The 20,134-nt window shown below is 61.2% G+C and overlaps 8 protein-coding genes across 8 annotated transcripts; 2 read left to right on the top strand and 6 right to left on the bottom strand.

Annotated features, from left to right (window-relative positions):
• On the bottom strand, positions 1 to 1,958 carry PAN0_056c6489 (uroporphyrin-iii c-methyltransferase; the record flags this gene model as incomplete). The annotated part of the gene is made up of 1 exon (XM_014798072.1): positions 1 to 1,958. A coding segment is annotated over one exon (1,958 nt), but the record flags the coding sequence as incomplete, so codon positions are not given.
• Positions 1,959 to 2,475: 517 nt separating this feature from the next.
• On the bottom strand, positions 2,476 to 2,767 carry PAN0_056c6488 (cytochrome c oxidase copper chaperone; the record flags this gene model as incomplete). The annotated part of the gene is made up of 2 exons (XM_014798071.1): positions 2,476 to 2,629; positions 2,706 to 2,767. The coding sequence occupies 2 exons, from the start codon at positions 2,765 to 2,767 to the stop codon at positions 2,476 to 2,478; spliced, it is 216 nt and encodes a 71-aa protein (XP_014653557.1).
• A 528-nt stretch (positions 2,768 to 3,295) lies between these two features.
• Positions 3,296 to 6,922, top strand: PAN0_056d6487 (zinc metalloprotease; the record flags this gene model as incomplete). Its single annotated transcript, XM_014798070.1, has 1 exon — positions 3,296 to 6,922. The coding sequence occupies one exon, from the start codon at positions 3,296 to 3,298 to the stop codon at positions 6,920 to 6,922; it is 3,627 nt and encodes a 1,208-aa protein (XP_014653556.1).
• Positions 6,923 to 7,130: 208 nt separating this feature from the next.
• PAN0_056c6486 (cytochrome b560 subunit of succinate dehydrogenase) lies at positions 7,131 to 7,823 on the bottom strand (the record flags this gene model as incomplete). Its single annotated transcript, XM_014798069.1, has 2 exons — positions 7,131 to 7,414; positions 7,523 to 7,823. The coding sequence occupies 2 exons, from the start codon at positions 7,821 to 7,823 to the stop codon at positions 7,131 to 7,133; spliced, it is 585 nt and encodes a 194-aa protein (XP_014653555.1).
• A 609-nt stretch (positions 7,824 to 8,432) lies between these two features.
• Positions 8,433 to 9,593, bottom strand: PAN0_056c6485 (uncharacterized protein; the record flags this gene model as incomplete). The annotated part of the gene is made up of 1 exon (XM_014798068.1): positions 8,433 to 9,593. The coding sequence occupies one exon, from the start codon at positions 9,591 to 9,593 to the stop codon at positions 8,433 to 8,435; it is 1,161 nt and encodes a 386-aa protein (XP_014653554.1).
• Positions 9,594 to 11,102: 1,509 nt separating this feature from the next.
• On the bottom strand, positions 11,103 to 16,853 carry PAN0_056c6484 (gamma DNA-directed DNA polymerase; the record flags this gene model as incomplete). Its single annotated transcript, XM_014798067.1, has 1 exon — positions 11,103 to 16,853. One exon carries the CDS (start codon positions 16,851 to 16,853, stop codon positions 11,103 to 11,105), a length of 5,751 nt encoding a protein of 1,916 aa, XP_014653553.1.
• Positions 16,854 to 17,332: 479 nt separating this feature from the next.
• On the top strand, positions 17,333 to 19,016 carry PAN0_056d6483 (guanyl nucleotide binding protein; the record flags this gene model as incomplete). Its single annotated transcript, XM_014798066.1, has 2 exons — positions 17,333 to 18,701; positions 18,775 to 19,016. 2 exons carry the CDS (start codon positions 17,333 to 17,335, stop codon positions 19,014 to 19,016), a joined length of 1,611 nt encoding a protein of 536 aa, XP_014653552.1.
• A 37-nt stretch (positions 19,017 to 19,053) lies between these two features.
• On the bottom strand, positions 19,054 to 19,710 carry PAN0_056c6482 (peptidyl-tRNA hydrolase domain protein; the record flags this gene model as incomplete). Its single annotated transcript, XM_014798065.1, has 1 exon — positions 19,054 to 19,710. The coding sequence occupies one exon, from the start codon at positions 19,708 to 19,710 to the stop codon at positions 19,054 to 19,056; it is 657 nt and encodes a 218-aa protein (XP_014653551.1).
• Between the last annotated feature and the right edge of the window lie 424 nt (positions 19,711 to 20,134).

The raw sequence follows: 20,134 nt of genomic DNA, 5'->3' as shown, positions 1-20,134 counted from the left end.
AGCACGATGAGGCTGCGGCCACGATCGTATCCGGGCAGCTTGACCTTCTTGCCTCCCTTGCCGACGCCGGTGCACAGCACGAGCGAATCGGCGGCACCGCGCTGTGTGACGGGGATGCCGAGCATGGCGGGCGCAGCGATGCTGCTGCTGATGCCGGGTACGACGGTGCACTCGATACCCGCACGTCGAAAAGCGAGCACCTCCTCGCCACCGCGCCCGTACACAAACGGATCGCCCTGCTTGAGGCGCACCACCGTCTTGCCCTCCTCGAGCGCCGTGCGCAGCGCCTTGGCAATGAGCTCCGACTGCGCACCCTCCGCATTGCCCGGGAACTTCTTGGCGATCTCCAGCGGCGTGCTCTGCGGAATCAGCCGCAGGATCGCGGCGGGCACGAGCTTATCCGACAGGATGAGGTCGGTCGAGGCAGAAGTGAGCAGCTTGTATGCCATAGTGGTGAGCAGGCCTGGATGGCCGGGCCCAGATCCGAGAAGGTAGATGTGGCCCTTGCGCGCCGTCTTGGGAGGCGGTGGGCGGATGTCGAGCGAGTGCTGCGACCGCGCTCGCTGCGCCAGCGAAGCTGATGGCTCAGCGGAAGCACCTTGATCTGCACGTGGAGCAGTGGATCGACCGCGCGAAGATGGCTCGTTGGTGTATTGGCCTTCGCTGTGCTGAGTTGCATCGGCACCAACAGCGGTGGTGGCAGGCGGCACTGGGGCTGACTGCTCTTCGCCATGCGCGCGAAGGGCGTCCTTCATCTGCTGTTCGGCGAGGTTGCCGAGGTACTCGATCGGCCAGTATTCGCTGATCTGCGCCACCCAGCGCATCCTGCGCTTGGTCCTCTCTTCCGCCTGCTGCGCCTCTTGCTCGTGGCGCGCCTGGATCTCGACCTGCAGCTGCTTGAGACGCGCATTGGTGGTGACGCTCTCTAACGGGTTCTTGGGCACGAGCTGCGGGACGGGACTGTTGAGCGGCGTCGTGTCGAAGGAGAGATCCTCCTCTTCGACATCGGCTGTGCCGTCTTTGCCTGCGCGTGCTGCATTGCGCTTGAGGCGTTTGAGCGGAGATGAGGCGGAGGCGCCGACGGTTGCGCTGCCAGATGGATCCTGAGGCTTCTCCGCCTGCCGCTTGGCCAGATCACGCATGATGCCCACCTTCTCCACTGCATCTCCGACATTGTGCGGCAGCGCCGACACGATCTCTCGCCTCAGGCGACCTGCGAGTCGGCAGCCACGCCCGTTGGTGGTGACGGCAATCTGCAGCGAGGACGAGGTGATCGCGTCGGTGGACCTGATCTGAAGCATGGCATCCTCAGTGCTATCAATTGGCGAGATGGGGTTGGTGCAGGGGAAGCGGTAGCTGGCGGGGAAGGAAAAGTCGCAAAGGTTGGGCTTGTCGGCCACATTGATGGGGATGCGTCGCTTTCGGCACAGCCGGCTGATGATTTCGGCTTGAGCATAGGATGTGAGTGATGCGGCAGTGTCCGGTAGCTCGTCATCGCGATCGAGACTTGGCTTGTTGCTGGAGGCAGTGCTCGCTGATGCTCTCGGTTCATCACCAGAGTGCAGGGTGTCGGTGATGCAGACGGCAAAGATGTCGTTGTCTTCGCCGTCGTAAGTATCGAGGATGTGGTTCCAACATTGCTCTACCGAGGCTGCTGTCGACAAGGCGCTGCTATCGATGGAATGATGCAACACCTGTGCAGAGTCAATGCGGTGCTGGATCTCGGCACACGCTTGGTTCGCTGTTGCTGCAGCGACGCTGAGCACCACAGGCCTGATGCCCGCTTCGAGGCACGCAAAGCATCGAGATGCAGCGAGCTTGCCTGTGCCCAGTACGAGCACCAGCTTGCCGGCTGGCGGCCTGTGCGAGAGCAAGAGGCTTGCGGTCGGGTTGGGCCGAGCAAAGTGCGCCGATGTGGAGGCGGCCGTGGCAGCTTGGTCTGTGGCTGGCAGCGACATGCTGAGTGCTTGCAGACGGACGGTGTGGTGTCCCGGCGCTCGATCCGAGGTCGACGCAGATCTGTCGTGAGAGTAGAGTGAGAGGATGTTGGCAAGGAAAGAGGTGGTGTGTGGTTGAGAGTGTGACTCAGTCGATATGAAATCTCCGAAGCGAGCCTTAAGATTTCGGCGAACGGCCGATTAGATAGCCTTGCGCCCGCGCCCCGGAATCAACGCCGGATTTCTAATCAAACCCGAGCTTTTGCGCAGGCGCAGACCGCAGCCTCACTAGACATGGTCTCACTGCGCCCCCACTGCATGGAAAGCGACGCCAGCACGGTCGCGGCATGGATCTATGGCGAATGATTACAGTGCGTATGTGGTACAAGGTGCAGATGACAGGATTACTGGTACAATGAGTGGTGGACGAGAGCAGAATCTAGAGAGTGCTGATGGAAGCGCTGCAAGCTTGCCGTGGGCACCGCGGCCTGGCGACGAGCTTGGCAGCAACAAGGATATGGTAGGAGGTGATCTCAGCTCAGATCTTGTAGCCAAGCTTGGCCATGCATTCGCGATGCTTCTTGACGAGGTCCTCGCACTTGCGCGCCGACTCTCCGTGCTCTTCGACGCTGTGGCCGAATTTGAAGAAGCATTCGTCTCGCGCCGACTTGGTCTCGGGGCACGCGCAGCAGCTGTGTTCGCAGAATGATGTAAATCGTCAGCCTTCCATACTGTCAAGCGCATCATCATGAACGCTCGTCTACTCACGGCTTGATGCCTTCCGGGTTGAGCTCGGTGACAAACTTGTTGTTCTTCTGTACGTCGGCCATGATGGGTAGGTGCACTAGCGCTGCAGAACGCTCGAAGTGATTACAGAGTATTGTACAGATGTCGTGAGACGGGTATAGCTGGTTGAGGAGATGCAAGAGGGATCTCGGCGCCGGTGGAGAAGAGGTTGCGCTTCCAGATCATGCAGCCATCACGTCGTTGCGCTCAGCTGTGGCGGAATTTCTGGAGCCGCCTCGCAGCTGACCAACTGCCCGCCCGCCGTAATCTCCGTGGCCGCCCAAAAACAAAATCTCGCTCCTGCTTCGCCCGACACCCGATTCCACATTTCTTCCAGGGTCCGACTCCCGACGATCTGGCTGTGATCCCAGATCGAGCCCGATCACAATCCCCACCCTGCAATTTTGCGTGGCGCCGCACCGAACTCAGCTCAAAACGCCGACGGGGTCCACTCGCTAAGCAACCAAAAGCAACCTTGCTGGTCACCATCCTAAGCTTCGACCACATAGACCGCCTCCTGTCAGATTCGTCTCGGTGCGATCCTTTGCGACATCGCCATCACTCGTGGATTGATGCCTCTGGCAACGCGCGCTCTTCTCTCTGGCCAGTCAGCTCGTCTCCTTAGAAGCTCCTCTGCCACCGCACCGCGAACCCTGGCCTCCAAGTCGTACGCAACTCTCGGCACATCTCGTCTCTCCAACATTCGTTTACCCAGCACCGGTCGCGCCCTGACCTTGACCACAGCTGCCCTTGCTGCCTACCTTTCTTGCACTCCGACCCGCAGGACGTTCACAACCTCTGTGACTCGCCACGCAAGCATCATGCCGGCCGACGGTGCTTCCTCGTCGACAGCCCCCAACGGGCTGCCTTCTCAACACGGCAACTTCGACCTCGTCACCCGATACGACCTCGACTATGCTCCCGGCATGTCGGTCGAAAAGTGGCGGTCCAGAGAAACCGGTCTGACCGTGCTCTGGGCCAACTTTGATTCGCCGCTCCTCAACTGCTACATGACCCTCGCCTCCGAGATCTTCGAGGACTCCGGTGTGCCGCACACCCTCGAGCATCTCATCTTCCTCGGCTCCGACCTGTACCCTTTCAAAGGCGTCTTAGACACCCTCGCCAACAGGGCTTTCGCCAGCGGCACCAACGCCTGGACCGCAAACGACCACACCGCATACACCCTCACCACCGCAGGCTCCGACGGCTTCCTCCGCATGCTTCCCGTATACCTCGACCACGTCTTCTTCCCCACCCTCACCAACGAAGGATTCGTCACCGAAGTCTACCACGTCAACGGCAAGGGTCAGGATGCCGGCGTCGTCTTCTCCGAGATGCAGGGTCGCGAGAACTCGCCGGCTGATCTGATGGAACTCAAGTCCCAGCGAATGCTTTACCCGGCCACTTCCGCCTACCGCTCCGAAACCGGTGGTCTCATGTCCGCTCTGCGCGTCCTCAACATTGACAAGATTCGCGACTACCACCACCGATACTACGCACCGCACAACGCCGCCCTCGTTGTGTGTGGACCTCTTGCACGTGCCGACCTGCTCGACTCGCTCGCCGCCGTCGAAAAGCGTCTGGTCACCAAACGCGATGCCCAGCCCGAGGGACCCCGCGGCTGGAAGCGTCCTTTTGTCGAGACCGCCTCGGCAGTTCCCCCACAGATCGACGGATCAAAGAAGGAGCAGCCCGGCCTCGATCCCGCCGACCCTCCTGCCGAGGGCGCTCAACCCGACCCCAAGCGTCGACGCGCCTTCGTCGATTTCCCCGAGAAGGACGAGAGCGTCGGCGAGATCCAGATCTCGTGGGTGGGCCCCAAGTTCCAGGACTGGATGACGTGCGAGGCCGTCAACATTCTTAGCACCTACTTGACCGATTCGCCCGTGTCGGTGATTCAGAAGGCCTTTGTCGAGCGCGACGACCCCTTGTGTACAGACGCCTACATCGGCTCCACCGACAAGGCAGGCGCCACGCTGCTCTCGGCCTACTTCTCCTCGGTACCTTCCGAGCAGCTCGACCGTCTCGATCAGCAGCTCGTCGACCTTCTCGCCGGCGTCGTCAAGGACGGTATCGACATGGACAGGATGCACATGATCATCAAGCGCGACAAGCTCAAGGTGCTCTCCCAGCTAGAGACCAAGCCCGCCGACTCGTTTGCCGACTTGCTCATCACCGACTTCCTCTACGGCAAGCGCACTGGCGAGGATCTCCACAATGCGCTCGACGACATGAAGCGCTACGATGAGCTGCTCACGTGGACCAGCCAGCAGTGGACCGAGCTGCTGCAGAAGTACCTTGTCGAGAACCCCAGGCTCGTCGTTGTCGGCCGTCCCTCGTCGGCGCTGTCGGACAAGCTCAAGGCCGACACCAAGGCGCTCGAGGAAGAGAGGCGCAAGAAGCTGGGCGAGGACGGCCTCAAGCATCTTGAAGCACAGCTCGAGGCGGCCAAGAAGGAGAACGACCGTCCTATCCCAGACGAGATGCTCAAGCAATTCAAGATCCCCAGCACCGACAGCATCAAGTGGATCCCGGTCGGAACTGCACAGGTGCAACCCGTCGCCTCGGCCAGCGATGAGCCGAGCAAGACGACAGCCTATGGCCTGCAAGTGGAGAACACGCGCGACGAGCTGGACCAGAAGATTCAGGCTCACGTCGATGCGGACTCCGCCTCGCTCCCCTACTTTGTCCAGTTCGACCACGTCAGCTCGGCCTTTGTCTCGATCTCGCTCGTCTTCGCCACAACCGATCTGCCCAAGGAGCTGCGGGCGCAGATGCAGCTCTACCTCTCCGTGCTCTTTTCGCTGCCGTTGGTGCGACAGGATGCGACCAAGGGGTCGTTGACGTACGAGGAGGTGGTCAAGGGCCTGGACGAGGACACGCTCGAGTACGACGTCTCGCTCGGCAGCGGCGGGTTCGGCGAGCTTGTCTGCGCCGAACTCAAGCTGGAGCGTGCCAACTACGAAAAGGGCATTGCATGGCTTCGTGATCTGCTGTGGGGCAGCGAGTTTGCGGTCGACCGTCTCAAGGTGTCGATCAGCAAGATCATCCAGAGCCTGCCGGAGCAGAAGCGCAACGGGCGCGCCATCGCGTCGGCGCTCAGCCGATCGCTCACGCTCGATGGCGAAAAGTCGACCAACCTGGCCAGCAGCATCCTCAACCTGGTCCAGACCATGCCTGCTCTGCAGGAGGCGCTCAACACCGACCCCGACAAGGTGGTGGCCGACTTTGAGCGCATCCGGGCCACGTTGCTGCGTCCAGAGAATCTGCGTGTTTCGGTGGCGGGCGACATTCTGGCGCTGGAGAAGCCCAAGGCGTCGTGGGCGGAGCACTTTGCGCATCCAGCGTGGTCTGGTGATCCGGCCAAGCCTACGCTGCCTGTGCCGTGGAGCAAGGACATGCTGACGCCGCTGGGCCGGGCGCCGGCGCGCAAGGGTCTCATCACGGCGCTTCCTACGGTCGAGTCGTCCTACTCGTACTTTACCAGCAAGGGTGTTTCGTCGTACACGCACGCGGATGCTCCGGCGCTCATCACGACGATTACGATTCTCAACGCCATGGAGTCGTATCTGTGGCGCTACATCCGCGGTGCTGGTCTGGCGTACGGTGCGAGCATCGTGTCGAACCCCGAGAGCGAGCTGATCCACTTCAGCCTGTACCGCTCGCCCGACTCGGCCAAGGCGTTTGTCGAGGCGCGCAAGGTGATTCGTGCGCTTTGCGGCGAGTCCACCAAGACGGCGGATGGGGAGGAGGAGTTGGTGCTCGAGATTGACGAGACCACGCTCGAGTCGGCCAAGAGCTCGCTGCACTTCAACATTGCTGAGGCGGAAGGCACGGTGTCCGGTGCGGCGCAGGAGAGCTTCTTTGACCAGGTGCTCAAGCAGGCGCCCAAGCATCGCGGTAAGCTGCTACTGTCGGCGGTGCAGAAGGTGACGCTCGACGACGTGAGGCGCTCGTTGAGGCAGTACATCCTGCCGCTCTTTGATCCGGCCCACAGCGTGGTGGCTGTCGTCGCGCCCGCAAGCAAGGTCGAGGAGATCGAATCCCAGCTCGAGCAGGTCGGATTCCAGATGGAACGCACCCACATTGATCTGGGCAAGGACGACGACGAGAGCGGCAGCGAGTCGGGCAGCGAGTCTGGCAGCGAGAGCGGAAGCGATGCGAGCGAAGAGAGCGACGATGAGGGCGCTCGCCGCTAGTCCGCGCACATGTTCGCATTTGTTTCCTCCTAGACTTGTCTCGAGCAATCTCAGATTCACCTCAACTGTTGCGCGTGTCCATCTCTCTTCCCTGTGTGTGCAAAATCCGCGCGATGTGCACTGAGTTCCACATCCGTAGCTGTTTGGTTTTCAACACTTGCAATTGAACCGACGGTCTTCATCCTCGAGTCTTAAAACAATCGGAGGATTAGATGAAGAGGAGGGCGAGGGTGGAGATGGCGGTGGCGCCCATGACGACGTAGGCGGTGGAGTAGACGCCCTTGAGGGTGAGTGCGTAGCCCCAGTCCCAAGCGAGGTGGCGAAGACCGTTGAGGCTGTGGAAGCTAAACGCAAGGGCGAGGGGGACCTTGACGGCGGTCTTGAACCACACGGGGAGCGTTGCGACAAAGTCGGTCAGGCTTGCACTCGAAAGCGCCTCTGCCGAACCGAAGAGCGGGTATCCCGCATAAGCAGCAAAGTATGCATACAGAACTGTAGCCCAAGATCAAACCCAATCAAAGTCGTTTCAGTAAGTTGAGATCGCGGGTGGGTTGTTTTGGGGAGGTTGAAGAAAGGGGGGGGGGGGGGGGGGATACTCACGGACGGAGAGGCCGGTGCCGGTGATACGGTTGATGATGGAGAGGTACCAGGTGATTTGGGGCTGGTAGATGGTAAAGTGAGGGCTGGAGGGGCGCTTGGCACGCTGTTCGTTGAGCAGGTCCAGGTTCTGCTGCTGGGAGAGCTTGGTGGTAGGGGCCGAGGTCGAGGTGCTAGCCATGCGCGAGAAGCGAGGAAGCGCCGATCGGACCGGAGCGATGCACGCAGCACGCAGGCCAAGACGGCTCACCGAAGCCGACGATCGTCCGAGCCCAAGCGAAAGAAGAGGTCGTGTAGCAAGCATGGCGAATACGAAAAGGGTGATGGTGGATGGTGATCAGCAACCTTGAAACCCAAACCGGGCTTCCCAACTCCCTGGCGTGTGGGACGCTCTCCTCTCGCTTCCGCCAACGGATAGCGCGGGGTCACACGGAAAAGATCGGCTCGCCGCGTCCTCTCTGCTCGACTGCAAGCCAGCGCGCGTGCCAACCCAGCTCTCCACTTAGCCCCGCTCGCTGCCGCGCGAGCCATTTGTAATCGCCCATTTTTATCCACTCCTTTTCTCGCACGGAAGAACCCATCCACCCATAAGCCTCTCCACCATCCTACGCCGCATACAACTGTCACACAACCCTTCAATGCGCTTGCCGGTCACAGACAGAATGATGGCAATCTCGATTCGTATTCCCAGCTGGCATCCGTAACGGAAGCGCGCATCAAACAGAAAACAGGCACCACCAACAGCACGAAACACAGAGTCAAAAAGGGCGAGCTGCATTGCACTTGCCCGACGTACGCATCGCCCCCGGGTATCTTTGGATTAGAGGAAGAACGAGGTGCGCACGGCGGTGTGCAGACAGCAGTCATTGGGCCGCGACTGAGCAGTTGGGCTCGTCCGCGTTGCAACGCGCGCTCAGGCACGGGCGCCGTGGATCTGGGCAGCCTGGCGCGAACGAGCCTGGTCGTTGACGGTCTTCTGGTTGCGCAGCTCGTCAATGTGCTTCTTGGCCTTTTCGTAGCCCTCGCGCGTGCTCTCGGTGTGGCGCTTCTTGATGTCGAGCTCCTCGACCGCCTTGGCGAGCTCGGCGGCGTACTTCTCGTGCTCGGCCTGCGCCTTGTTGAGCGCCTTGGCCGCCTTGTGCTCGTTGGTCGTCGCCTTCTGGTGGCGCTTGATCGACTGCTGCTCGGCGTCGCGCGACTTGCGGAAGAGCTTCTCGGACGACGCCGCGTCCTTGATGGCGCGCTTGAGCGACTTGTGCTCGTTCTTCGCCTCCGTCTTCATCAGCTTGTCCATCTTCTTGATCTCCTTGGGGCTCAGCGCCGACTTGGGCGCCTCGGTCGCGGCCACGGTCGTGGGTGCCGGGTGGGCCACAATGGCACCAGCGCCAGCAGCACCAGCAGCAGCGGCACCAGCAGCGGCGGGGGCGACCGCATTAAGCTGCTGAGGCTGCTGGGCAGCCACGGGGGCGGCCTGGGGCTGGACAGGGGCCTGACCGGCGGAAACGGGCGAGGTAGCGCTGATCACGCTGCCGGGAGCCGTTCCGGGGGCAGTGCCAGCTGCGCTGAGAGCCGAAGGGGCAGCCGAAGCAGGAGCGCCGGCACCAGCAGCAGGCACGGCGGTGTTGATGTGCGTGGGCTGGAGCGCCGCCTCGCTGGGCTGGATGGGCTGGATCGGAGTGGTCTGGGGCTGGACCAGGCCAGGAGCAGCCGCAGCGCCAGCCGCAGCAGCAGCAGGCACGGCAGCTGCGGAGGGAGCGGGCTCGGCAGCAGCAGGCGCGAGAGGCGCAGACTTGGGCACGGTGGCAGGCACAGCGACCCCCGTGGCCACCGAGGGGTCGGCGCTGTGGTTGACAGCGATGGCGCCCGTGCCGGCGCTGAGCTCCGAAGCCTGGGTTGCGTGACCGTTGGAAATCTGCGAGGCCTGGGGAGAGGTGATCGAGGGGTCGACGGCGGGAGCCGCACCGCCGTCGGTGGCGGTGCCGGGGACAGCAGCAGCACCGTTGACACCCTGGGGCGGGTGGATGGCCTTGATCTCGGCGACGAGGACCGAGCCGTTGCGAGAGAGGTCAGTCATCTTGAAGCGTGGATAGGTGACGATGAAGGTTCTAGGCGGTATCTAGATGCCGAGAAGGGGGTTGCTGGGTATCAAACTTGAGGGGTGTGTAGGGATGATGGATGTGGTTGGGAGGCAAGAGCAGGCGTGCTGGATTTGAGCTTGGATAGAGGGAGAGCTGGCGGATGGATCCGACAGGGAGGGCAGAGCGAGCTGGTGCGTAATCGAGCTGAGGGACGGCACGCCAATGCCGTCGATAGAAGCTCGCCGAAATGCGCTCATCAGGCAGCCATCCAGAACGGCACGCTCGGGCTGGGCTCCAAATGGTTCAATCGCAGATGCGAGCCGACACGCTTCAGCCCAGCTTTCAGCCGATCTTTGTTGGCTCGTTGCTAGCTCGCTATAAGGTGAGGGCGGGCCATCGACCCAGCGGGCAAAGCAGGGCCTGGACGCCCGAGTGAAAGTGCCGTTTCTTAGCGCATGCACTCCACCTCGCAACCTCCGCAGAGCCGTTTGCGGATATGTAAGAAAAAAACTGGCTTGCAGAGCGCAGCCTCCCCTCCTGGTCATGGCTTGGCGCGGTCTCTGGGCTTGTGCAGCGCCGCGTCCTATTTTTGGCGGAGTTGGCAGGCCCTCTCCCTCTCCATGCACAGCGGGCAATCAGCAGCAGCACAGACCGGAATGCTACGCAGCTCGATCAAACTCCGTCTGGATTCCGCCTTCTCTCGTTCCTCTCTCTTTCACTTCTTTCAACAAACTTGTGAAGGATGGCGAGAAGGTCAACATCACAGTTGCGATTGATGACGATCGACTGACTGGGCGTAAGCGTGCCAGATGTGCTAAAGAAGCTGAGAAGCCGCGAAATTTGAGTTCAAGCTGGGCCCGAACCGGCGCGGTGGCGTGACGTCGTAGGATCTGCTCGGTGCATGAGCAACTCTGAAAAAGAGCCGATTTGGGCTAGCACCGATTCCAGACCCACGATCGCATCTTTTCGGCCTTCTTGGCTGTCTCCGTCTAGGTTTCCGTATCGGTCCCAACGGTCGGCAGCTGTCGGACGTACCGATGCTGTCGAGTGGCAATACCAACGCTCCTTCCGAATACGAGCTCAAGTCTCGAATGGCAGCTTATCGATGGCATGTCTCTTCGGCCATTCCGACGTCTCTATTGTCCTGCTAGGAGAAGGATCAAAAATAGCTTGGCCCGCTGCAGCGTTGTTCAGAAGCTCACGCCGACGCGGGGGTGGCCGCTGCACGGCAAGCCCAACGTTCTGACGACGTCTTCTCTTGCAGCTGCGCGCCCTGCCATCCCGACCCTCGCTTCGTCCCTGAATCCCCACCAACTCTCGCTTTGGCTTCATCTGTCGGCACCACTCCGCTCGTCCATATCTGAGACAGACCCTGCCATTGACATCTGCTTGACAGACCCCGAAGCCGAAATGCTTCACCCGCCTCACCCAACCACACTCCAGGCAACCCTTGGCCGATCATAGACCCTTGTTTTGCTGTTCCATTGGACGTGTTCCTGAGATAACTACAGTAGGAAGCGCCACTTCTTGGCTTGCTCTTCCGCTTTCGCTTTCCGCGACGCTGCCTTCTTGCCGAGTCGCTTCTTGACAGCGGCAGCATGACGCCGAGCGAGGTGCACCCTTTTCTTGGCAAGCCTGGCTCGCTTCGCCATCACCAGCGTCTTGCGGTCAAACTTCATGGCCGCCCGCGCAGCATCGCGCTCGAACCCCTCGAAAATCATGGCCGCCTGTGTGTTCAAGGCATCCTCGAAGCCCGAGCCATCGTACGCTTCCGACGCTTGCGCTGCCCTTTTCCCTTGCCACGCGAGCTTCAGCACTCTCCGCTCCATGTGCGCTGCCGCAAGCAGCTCGTTGACCTCCATGCGCCGTTCCGACCGCCGCAGGCGCGCAACGCGCCGCCGGTAGATCATCACGCTCACCGCCGTAGGCTGCACCGGCTTGTATCGCGGCAGCGGCGGATTGAAGATCGTCGGCGGCAGCAACGCTCCCGAGTGGTGCGCGATGCGCTTCGGAAACTTCTTGGCGTGCAGCTTGGCCTCCCAGTATTCGTTCCACGACTGCTCGTGTCTCCGCTGCGCCAGCTTCTCTTCCCGCGCCGCGAGTGTCGACTTCGCCGTCGCATCGCCGTTTTGCGCAAGCGTGAGCACTGAGAGCAGTTCGTGCGCTCGACGCATCTGATCCGCCGTCTTCACCTCGGACGTCATCGCCCTGTTCTTGCGCATCACCCGCTTGATCTCCCGCCGCAGCTCGGGATGCGTCGGCGGACATCGCTGCAACAGAGGACGATACAGCTGCCACAGCACGCTTTGTCGATGCGACGCCTCTCTGAAGAACGGCGTTCGCTTCTTCACGCGACGCTTCGGCAGAAACATACTCAGAGAGAGCGAATCGAACTCTGGCTCGGCGTCGACTCCCTGAGCTTCGCTGCTGGCTGCTTCGCGACGTGCAGGCGCAAAGGTGCAGAAGCCCGGCTTGGTCGGCACCGTGTGGGTCGAAAGGCTGCCCTTGGCGCCAGCCGCAGCTGGTCTTGCGCCGCCCGTTGAGCGAACGCTAGAAGCCTGGCTACCTGAACCTGTCCGTCTACGAGCGGGTTTCTTCGCTTCGGCTGCTGCGTCTTCCGCACAGGTCTGGATCCAATCGTCTCGGTCGAACACGGCCGACGTGCTTCTCGATCGCCTCGAGGCTGCGGGAGACAAAGCGGTAGCCGATCGACTCTTTTCGGATGCGGTTGCACGCGTGCGAGGAATACGAACCGGCGTGGCGGAGCGTTCCGGCGACTGCTCCGTCATCTTTGCGCGCGCTTCGAGCGCGCGGATCTCAGCCAACTCCTTGGAGGCCTGTGCCTGTAAGAAGTACAGACCGCGCTCCCCGAGCGAGCGATGCACTTGTGTCGACGGCACGTACGACGGCGAAGATTCCGCATGCGTGGCTGGAGTATTCGGCCTCTCCGAGTCATCGCGCAAGCTGGTCATCCCGTCCAGTAGAAGGGAACCCTTGGTTTCCTCCAAGATCTTCTCGATGTCGAGAGCGACGCCGACTGGGATGGCATCGGGGTGCGAAGGCGTCACGCACGGGTCATCCGCCTCCTTTCGCAACACCTTGTCGATGTCCACCTGAGCGAAGAACGCACACCCCAGCGGGAGGTCGTCCATCTGCAGCTTGAAGGCGAACATGGCGCGGGTCCAGATATTGGCGATCTGCAACGCCAAAGCGGCGCGGTATTTGTCCTCGTCCTTGACCAGGTATCGCACCTCGTCATGCACCGAGAGCATGAATCTGGCGTCGATGCTGTAGCGCTTGGTCAGCCACTCCATGGCAGTGATGAGCAGGTGCAGATAGTCGACGCCGCTGCTCTGCACGACCCAGTTGATCCGGCTCGGCATGTACTCCTCCGACATGCGGCCGTTGCCGAAATCGACCTTGCCCAAAAACTTTTTGGTGAGGGCCGTGGTGACGCCACAGTCGAGCGCGGGAGTCTTGGGATTGTCCGACAGCGCGATGCTTTCGAGCTTGTTGAAGACGAAACTCTCGGTGCCGCCGAACCAGAACTTTGCGCCGAAGAGCTCATCCGAATGCGTGTTCTGACCCTTGGTGGCCATGTAGAGCTCCTTGGCCTTCTGCGTGGCATCCTCGTTCGTCACGCTCGGGTTTGCCTTGAGCAGCAGGTGGGTGGCGTGCTTGATGCCCGCGCCGTAGATGCGCGAGTAATTGAACACTTTCGCCTGGTTGCGGCTGGTACCAAGGATCGAGGCGGTCTTAGAGTGCAGATCGGTGCCGAGCGCCTTGGTGCCTTCGAGCGTCATCCAACCAACCGCGGTTGCACCGTGGATGCCAAACTGGGCATCACCCATGACACTGCAGATCCAGAGCTCCTCCGAATCTACATCTGCGCCCACGAGGCTGTAGCCTGGAGGCGCCTTGACCATGGCCTTGAGCTCCGAACCGACTCGGTTCTTCTTGGCATTGCTCGCCGTCAGCCAGGTGTTCTCGATGGCACGTCGCGTGACCGTGCCCATGCTGACCACCTGCGGCAGGATGAGACCCTTTCGACGCGCTGCTTCGCCCGCCTTGTCTTGGCGCGCACCGGAAGCGCCTTCGGGGTACTTCATGGCGGTACCTGCTTGGCCGTCCCACACGACCATCTGCTTGTGCACACGATCGCGCACCGCAATCCAGTAGCTGCACTGCGCGTTGAGATCCAACGCGGTTTTGGCTGCGGCACGCCCCACCTCGTCCGGATGCTGGCTCTGCAGCGTGCCGTCCTCAAAGTATGCGATGAAAGACTTGGCGAATGGACTGCCGACATTGGCTTCCTCTCCCTCGCTGTGCGGGACCTTGTAGAAGGTCGAGTTGCCATACGCCTCGACCACCAGAGCAGGCGTGCCGCTAGCCTTGGATGCGCCCTTGCCCTTCGGCTTGCCCTTTTTGCTCTTGGAACCCTTGACTTCCACGGGAGCAGCGAGATGCTGCATCAGACCGTCGGCTGACATTCCAAAGGCAAGGGGCGTCTGTCGTGTCACGAGCTCCTGGTCGGTAGCGTCGTGCCGGAAGACCCAACCGTGTTCGCGGCTGCGGTAGAGCGGGCACCCTCGCCACGAGATCTTGAGCAGAACGGGGGCGATGGAGGAACGGATGGTGACCTGCAGCTCGCCCGTGGCGCTTTTGTACAGGTCCCAATACCACTTTGGCCACCATGCGGGCTCTGCGATAGAAGCCAAGGCTCCGTCAACTTCTCCATCCGATTCCGAGGAACTTTCCTTGTTGCGTTGCAGTTCCCGTACCTCTTCGAGGCGAATGTCCTTGAGCGACCAGTCGAGCTGAGCAAGTTGGGCGTCTGCTTGAACTTCTGCGTCGGAAAGGTCCTTAATGGAATCGGCAAGCGCTCGCAACTGGCCTGCAGTTTCATCGGTAAGGGAAGTATCGCGCGACAGGATCGCAGAGAGAACCGCCTCGCCGGCAGGGCCTGCGCCGCTCGACATCTGTTCTCCGTACTTCTTCAGGGCGGTCGCGGCAAAAAGATTGCTTCCCACTAGCGGCGTTCCGTCTTCGAGCATCCATCCGCGCGACTCGCTGCGCAAGACAGGTTTGCCGTCGATGCGCAAGCGCAACAGCTGCTGAGCAGTCACGCTCTTCGGCCCGAAGCCATCCTTGGTCTTGTTGCGAAGGACGCTGTCACGGAACCAGGTCGGCACAGAAAAGTCGGAGCGCGGGGCATCCGCATCACTGCCGTCGGCCACCTTGGCCTTTTTCGGTTTCTTGGGCGTCCAATCGAGCTGCGAGTACCATGCATCGTCCTCCCACCAAGCTCGCGCGCGGTTCGGATCGGGAAAGACCGGCTCGAATCGCTCTGGGTCCGTCATCATCTGTCTTTCCTCGGCGATCTTGGCGGCGAGGCTCCATGGCACGTCGCGGGTGCCCTCGTCGCGGAGCTTTTCGGCGAGCTCGACGAGACACTTCTGCACCTGGTCATTGATGCGATTGAACTGCTCGTCGCACCTTTGCTGGTAGTCGATCCACTCGTCATCGACGGGGAGGAAGGTGGAGCCGAGGCCGAACACACCTGCCATGGTTGCCGGATGCGGGCAGCGGGCGACGAAGTCGGGCCATGTGCGGCGGAAGATCTCGTGTGTGACGGCGACGTCGGAGGCACAGTAGCTGAGAAGATGCTGGACGTCTTGAAGGATCTCTTGGCGCGATGCGCTATCGACGAAGACGTTGCGCGCCGATTTGGCGACCTTCATGGGGATACGGTGTAAGCGCGCCACGTCGGCGAGCGAATTCTTGGACGTCTCTTCGAGCCACTGTGATTCTGAGGAGCTGGGCTGGGAGACACGAGAGGCGAGACCGCCGCTCTCGTCATCACTGAAAGGCATGTCGAGCGTCGAGGGAGAAGGAGTGGTGCCGCTGGTGTCGACCGCGGTCGAGTCCGTGGCGGAAGTGCTGGAAGAGACTTGTTCGGCGTCCATGGCGAGAGCCTCGAGCTTGAGACCTTCAAGCTGGTCCGAGTCATACTCGAGACCCGAGAGAGCATTTTCGATGGCCCGGCGAGTCTCTTCCTTGAGCGCGGCCTGCTCGAGCAGCTTTTTGGCGCGTTTCTCGGCTTTTGCCTTGTTGTGCTTCATCCACGCGGGGCGTTGTGGCGACGAGATGCCTCGAGTCGCAACGTGGAGCGACATGGTGTCGAGCCATCGGGTGGATCCGAGCTCGAGCGTGTATTCCTCAAGCGTCCTTGCGCGGTCGTACGAGACGTTGTGGCCGACAACAAGGCGCGGCGGATCGTCTTTGCTGCTAGGTCCCATGGGGATGAGATGGTCGCTGCGTTCATGTCCGTCGCCGCGACCGACGAGCCAGGGAGACAGCCAACTGTACCAAGCGTTAGGGCTGGCGGCGGTAGCCATAACCGGGAACGGGCCTTCCTGCACCATGGTTTCGACATCAAAGACGAGCATGTCATCTTCTGGATCCGGATGAGGGACACTGACGCCCGGTCCAAGCGCGACGGCCGAATTGTCTTTGGAGCGCAGGATGGGGTACTTTGTCCAGCCAGGCTCGATTGACCAGGTGACGGGTTTGAGATGGCCGGAGGTGCGGAGCGCCGGATCGAGTTCGAGCCACTCTGCAGCTTCGAAGCGGAAGTCCTCGGCAGCCGGTTTGGCTGAGCTTGTCTCCTCGAGCTCTTCGGGCGGGTTGGTGGGCTTGATGAGCGAGAGTCGTGTGGCCATGCTGAGCCAAGGTTGTGCGACCTCTCTACCGATTGTCCAAAAGTGCTCAGCAAGGTCCTTTCCTTGGAGTGGCGGCAGATCGAAAGCAGTCTGTGGCAAGGTGGAGGCATCTGACGCCTTGAGACCATGCTGCCTCAGATGGTCGCGACAGATGTTGAGTGCCTTTGGGGCGATGGGCGGCACTGGATCCATGGTTGAAGGGAAGAGCTGTTCATGCAACCTTCGCGGAAGCAGTTGAACGCCGACTTCATTGCGTGGAATCTCCAAGGGGAGTGATGCTGATGCTTTGGCGTTTGGTTTCGGTGGGACAGGGCTCTGCTTTGCTATTGGTGGTGGCGGTGGTGGCTTTGACGTGTGGTTCGCAGCTGGATGGTCGACAGGGGTGGCAGCGTGCCATCGCCTTTGTTGACTGTGCAGCTGTGGCACCGATATTGGTTGTGATTTGATATGGGTGGTGGTGTTGGCAGAGACCAGCGCTCTAGCCCATGAGCTGGCTGGTCGGCTGCTGGTGCGCAGCATGGACGATACCGTCATCTCGACCGTCGGTGAGCGTCTAGCGAATCCATGGGCGGATGGTGGGGAGGGATGTGTTGGTGTGATGGCTCAGACCCATCGTGGCCGAAAGTAAAGTGGAGCGAGGCTGTTGTTTATAGGCATGGAAGGAGGGAGCGAAGAGCCGTATGAGGTTCGCCGTTTGTGGATGACAGTGGTCAGCCGACGGTCGCGCGCGAAGAAGCGGTTGGGAATTCGGGCTTCTCCACAACGAAGCCCTTTTTGGCAGGAGGCTGAGTGAGAGGCGTTGCTGCGGTGCAGAATTTCGCCGATCTCAGGGTCCACTGCAGCCGGCTTGCTTGAAATTAGCTGCCAGGCCAGCGAGCCAGAAGAAGCTTTGGCCAACGCCGTCCATCACCAACAGCCACATATTCACCACCACAGCCTCTGGATCGCAGTCACACACTTGCAGCTGCGCCTCGTCTGATCCGGTGCGGCACTCATGCGCAGCGAGCCAGAAGATGCTCGCGGATGCCGAGTCGCCGTCGGAAGGCAGCCGGACCATCGCGGCGATCGAGTCGGAGTATCCGACGCCTCCGGAGCTCAGCATTGCTGCGTGGCGCCGTCGTATCTCTGAGCAGACAGAAGTGTCATCGCCTCACCTTCTGGCCCGGCTCGACAGGCCTGCACTGCACGCATCCTCACCAGCGGAGGGGCCGCGGCCGTCATCGTCGGAAAGACCCCGCTGCGACTTTTACCGCCGAGCCAGCTGGGCGCCCGACGGCTCTGTGCTCTTGGCCATCACAGAGTCACAACGAAATCACATCCTTGGATGCTATCCCTCGAAAGCGGATGACCCGAGGCCGAGCACCAACGTCGATGGCTGCCGAGGTGCGGTGGAGTTGCTGGGCGAGACGAAGGGCCCATCGCCTCTCCTCGACGCGATCTGGTATCCAGTACCAGCATTGGACTCTGCACACGGCACCGCCGAGGAGCATGGGACTGGTCAGACAGAAGCAGCTGCGGTCGGGGCGACGCCGACCATGACGTGGTGCTTTGCTGAATCGCATCGGGACCTTCCGACTCGACTCACGGCGAGCAGCACCGGCGAGGCGCGCGCGAGCTACTCGATCATGAACCACGTTGAGCGATTCGTCGGTCCGCACGCGCTTGCCTTCAGCCCTGATCTCTCGCGGCTCTACTGTGGCCTGTGGTCTGCTCTGGCTGCCTTTCCACTATCGCGGCCGGGTCTCAACACGCATTCGTCCCTGCCGCTCGTCGCAGGCAAGCGCTCCCGAGGCGGCCAGCGCGGCATCATATCTGCGCTCACAACAGCGCCCGATCCAGCCAACCCTGCACACGATCTCGTGGCCGCAGCAACCTTCAGCGGCAGTGTGGGCATCTACGACTTTGATCCCACCGCGTTTCCCGAGCCTGCCGAACACACGGCCAGGCATGACGAGGACATGCTCGCGCAAACATCGTGTCTGGCGGGGTGGAGCGAGATCGAAGGCGATGGCATCACGCAACTCAGGTTTCATCCGCTCACCCCGTATGTGCTCTTTGTGGCGTCACGCCGCTCGAACCATATCTACGTATATGACATTCGCTATCTGATGGGCGATTCGGCAAGGTGGAATTTTCGCCCCCTGAGCCAGCCAGCGCCGGGCGTGCGATCGGCACATTTGCTCGCCAAGCTGCACAGACCCGCAGGAGCCAGTGCACAGAGACTCTACTTTGACATCGACTGGGCAGGCCGTTGGCTGGCTTCGGGAGATGACGAAGGTGCGATCCATCTCTGGCGCATCGACACCGGCCGCTTCAGCGACTCGGACGACGCAGCTGGCCAGGCTGAAATCAAACCAGACTTGAGCTGGATGGCACACCAAGGTATGTCGTGCAGTGAAGTGCGAGGGCAAAGTCTTGAGAGAGAGCTAATCATCCCTTTTGCTGTTCGATGCAGATGCGGTCGGGTCTGTGTCGTTCCATCCTCACCAGCCGTGGCTGGCGTCCGTATCGGGATCGCGGCATTGGCCGGAGGATGGAGAAAGCGGCAGCAGTGAGTCTGATCGAGACTCGTCGAATTCCGACTCTGGAGTGGCCTCGGATTCGTCCGCTGGCTCGGGCCGCTTGCGCGCATGGCAGACGCGCGACAGCTCCCTCAAGATTTGGGACTTTTCCGACCCAGACGTCCAAGCAATCTAGGTCGTTGTCGTGATGCTGCGATCGAGTGCTTGCGAAACTAGCCCTTGAACTTGCGTCCGCTCTTGACGTCGGCGCGCTTGATCTTGTTGGTCTTTTTGCGGCGCGCCTCTGCCTGCTGCAGCCTCTTGACGCGATCCCGCTGTTCCTGGCTCGTTTCGCCCACGAGGCCGTCCTGGGCGAGCTCGAGGATGTGGGCATGCATCTTGTCCAGTGCGTCCTGCACGTTGGCCTCCTGGGTGCGGTGGCGCATGCTCGTCACCAGCATCGAGTGGTCCGACGCAACGTAGTACGGCGAGCCCTTGGCGATGCGGCTGACGATATCCCTCGTGAGCCACTTGCGTGGGTGTGCAGCGTCGAGTGACTCGTGTGCATGCGCGCCTGCCTGCGAGAGGTCGAGACGAACATTGGCTTTGGTGTTGAGCTTGTTGACGTTCTGACCGCCCGGTCCGGACGAGCGCGAAAAGGTGACGTCCAGGTCGTTGCGCCGCAGCTGGATCGGCTCAAACGCGGATACCCAGCGCCGTCGAGCCTCCATTTCGTCGTCGGATCCATCGGCGTTGCGACATGGCACAGTGCTCCCAAAAGCGCGTGCTGCTACGAGGAATGCAGGCAAAGTCTTTGCTTGCTCCACGGGCTGAGCGATGCCGAGAGCCCGCCTGGCCATGCACATTGAGCGCGACGGTGACGCCAGCATGATCGAGCGCACCAGATGCCCGCGACCACTCATCTTGCGCCTTTGCCCCCACTGAGAATGTTGTGCAAGTCGTCAGGCTGTGGTGAAGCGGGCGACGCCGCAAGCTTGGTGGAGGAGAGCGAAAAAGTAAAGTCCAAAAAAAGTCGAGAAGAAGTCACCGGAAAACGCGCCGATGCAAAGCCGGAAGACGAAGAACACTCGGTCCTTCTTGCCTTCCACCCTTGCCTAGTGCCCTCGAGCCAAACTTGCGGCCATCATGCATGTGATGTGATGTGATGTGATGTGATGTGGCTGGCGGTGTCCATCGAAGAGGCCAAAAAGACAAAAACAAAAAAAGAACTGCAGCACCTAGGATTCCCGCGTGGTCCCCCACCGCAGTACTGACTAGGCGATACCTTGCTTAACTTCGCAGATCGGACGGGAT

The sequence above is a fragment of the Moesziomyces antarcticus genome (assembly GCF_000747765.1).
Source record: "Moesziomyces antarcticus DNA, scaffold: scaffold_v10056, strain JCM 10317, whole genome shotgun sequence".
NCBI lineage: Eukaryota > Fungi > Basidiomycota > Ustilaginomycetes > Ustilaginales > Ustilaginaceae > Moesziomyces > Moesziomyces antarcticus.
This window is presented reverse-complemented; position numbering and strand designations above follow the sequence as displayed.